Source organism: Kryptolebias marmoratus, unplaced genomic scaffold, assembly GCF_001649575.2.
Source record: "Kryptolebias marmoratus isolate JLee-2015 unplaced genomic scaffold, ASM164957v2 Scaffold42, whole genome shotgun sequence".
In the NCBI taxonomy this organism is placed as follows: domain Eukaryota; kingdom Metazoa; phylum Chordata; class Actinopteri; order Cyprinodontiformes; family Rivulidae; genus Kryptolebias; species Kryptolebias marmoratus.
Window position 1 is genome coordinate 36,785 of NW_023665776.1, and position 1,521 is coordinate 38,305.

General features: G+C 47.0%; 1 protein-coding gene across 1 annotated transcript in view; it reads left to right on the top strand.

The window, feature by feature from the left end:
- Positions 1-1,521, top strand: part of LOC108251493 (calcium/calmodulin-dependent protein kinase type II subunit alpha) — a 26,605-nt gene that overhangs the window by 15,476 nt on the left and 9,608 nt on the right. The window contains exons 5-10 of the mRNA XM_037974419.1: positions 129-194; positions 277-349; positions 491-593; positions 721-804; positions 880-974; positions 1,097-1,219. Of these exons, the coding sequence (XP_037830347.1) occupies positions 129-194; positions 277-349; positions 491-593; positions 721-804; positions 880-974; positions 1,097-1,219 (544 nt within the window). The remainder of the gene's footprint in view (positions 1-128; positions 195-276; positions 350-490; positions 594-720; positions 805-879; positions 975-1,096; positions 1,220-1,521) is intronic.

Here is a 1,521-nt window from a genome sequence, read left to right on the forward strand (position 1 = left end):
CCTCAGGTGTGTGTGTGTAGTTGATGTGTGTTTCCCTCAGGTGTGTGTGTGTAGTTGATGTGTGTTTCCCTCAGGTGTGTGTGTGTAGTTGATGTGTGTTTCCCTCAGGTGTGTGTTTTGTGTGTCAGAGTGACAGGTGGCGAGCTGTTTGAAGACATCGTAGCCAGAGAATATTACAGTGAAGCTGACGCCAGGTAAGAAGCACACCTGGATCATCCTCTGTGGCCTCAGGGCACAGCGCCGCTCCTCAGGTTGACCTCTGACCTCTGTCTGCAGCCACTGTATCCAGCAGATTTTGGAGGCGGTGCTTCACTGTCATCAGATGGGTGTGGTCCACAGAGACCTGAAGGTACCGTTCTGAAGAATGAAAACTGGATTAGTGAAGAGTTTTATACCTGTTTAGTTTTCTGTTTATAAAAGTACTTTTTTAAGGTTTTAACATCTGTCACTGTTAGCATTGTTAGCATGTTGTCACATGTTCTATTTGCAGCCTGAAAACCTCCTGCTGGCCTCCAAATCTAAAGGCGCTGCGGTGAAACTGGCGGACTTCGGCCTCGCCATTGAGGTGGAGGGCGAGCAGCAGGCCTGGTTCGGTGAGATAGTACCGTCTGTAGTACTCAGAGTAGTACTGTGAGTCGCAGTGGTCAGAGAAGTACTGTAGTACTATGCTTAGGTTGCTTGTTTGTCCAGCAGCTGATCTGTGTGTTTTTGGGTTTTTAGGCTTTGCAGGGACTCCTGGGTATTTGTCTCCGGAGGTTCTCAGGAAGGATCCTTACGGGAAGGCGGTCGACCTCTGGGCTTGCGGTCAGATTCCACTCTGCTCGACTGCTCTCCGTGTTTGCTCTACCTCTTTGTTTATTTGTTTGTTTGTTTCCTCAGGTGTGATCCTGTACATCTTGTTGGTGGGATATCCTCCATTCTGGGATGAGGATCAACATCGTCTCTATCAGCAGATCAAAGCTGGAGCCTATGATGTAGGTCACATGACTCATGACTCATATAATCCTGTAATGATGGAGTTACCGGTCAGTGAATGAGATGTAGCAGGAACTTTAACTCGTCCTTTCCTTCCTCACCTCCTCTCCTTGCTTCCTAGTTTCCTTCCCCTGAGTGGGACACGGTGACTCCTGAAGCCAAAGATCTGATCAATAAAATGTTAACGATCAACCCAGCAAAACGGATCACAGCTGCTGAGGCGCTTAAGCACCCCTGGATCTCTGTAAGAGTCACTGCCTTCATCACAAACTAAGATGATGATGGTGGTGATGATGATGACGATGGTGATGATGATGGTGGTGATGAGGATGATGATTATGATGGTGAAGATGATGGTGAAGATGATGGTGATGATGGTGATGATGATGATGGTGAAGATGATGGTGATGATGATGATGGTGAAGATGATGATGGTGATGGTGATGATGGTGATGATGATGATGGTGATGATGATGATGATGATGATGGTGATGATGATGGTGATGATGGTGATGATGATGGTGATGATGATGATGATGATGGTGA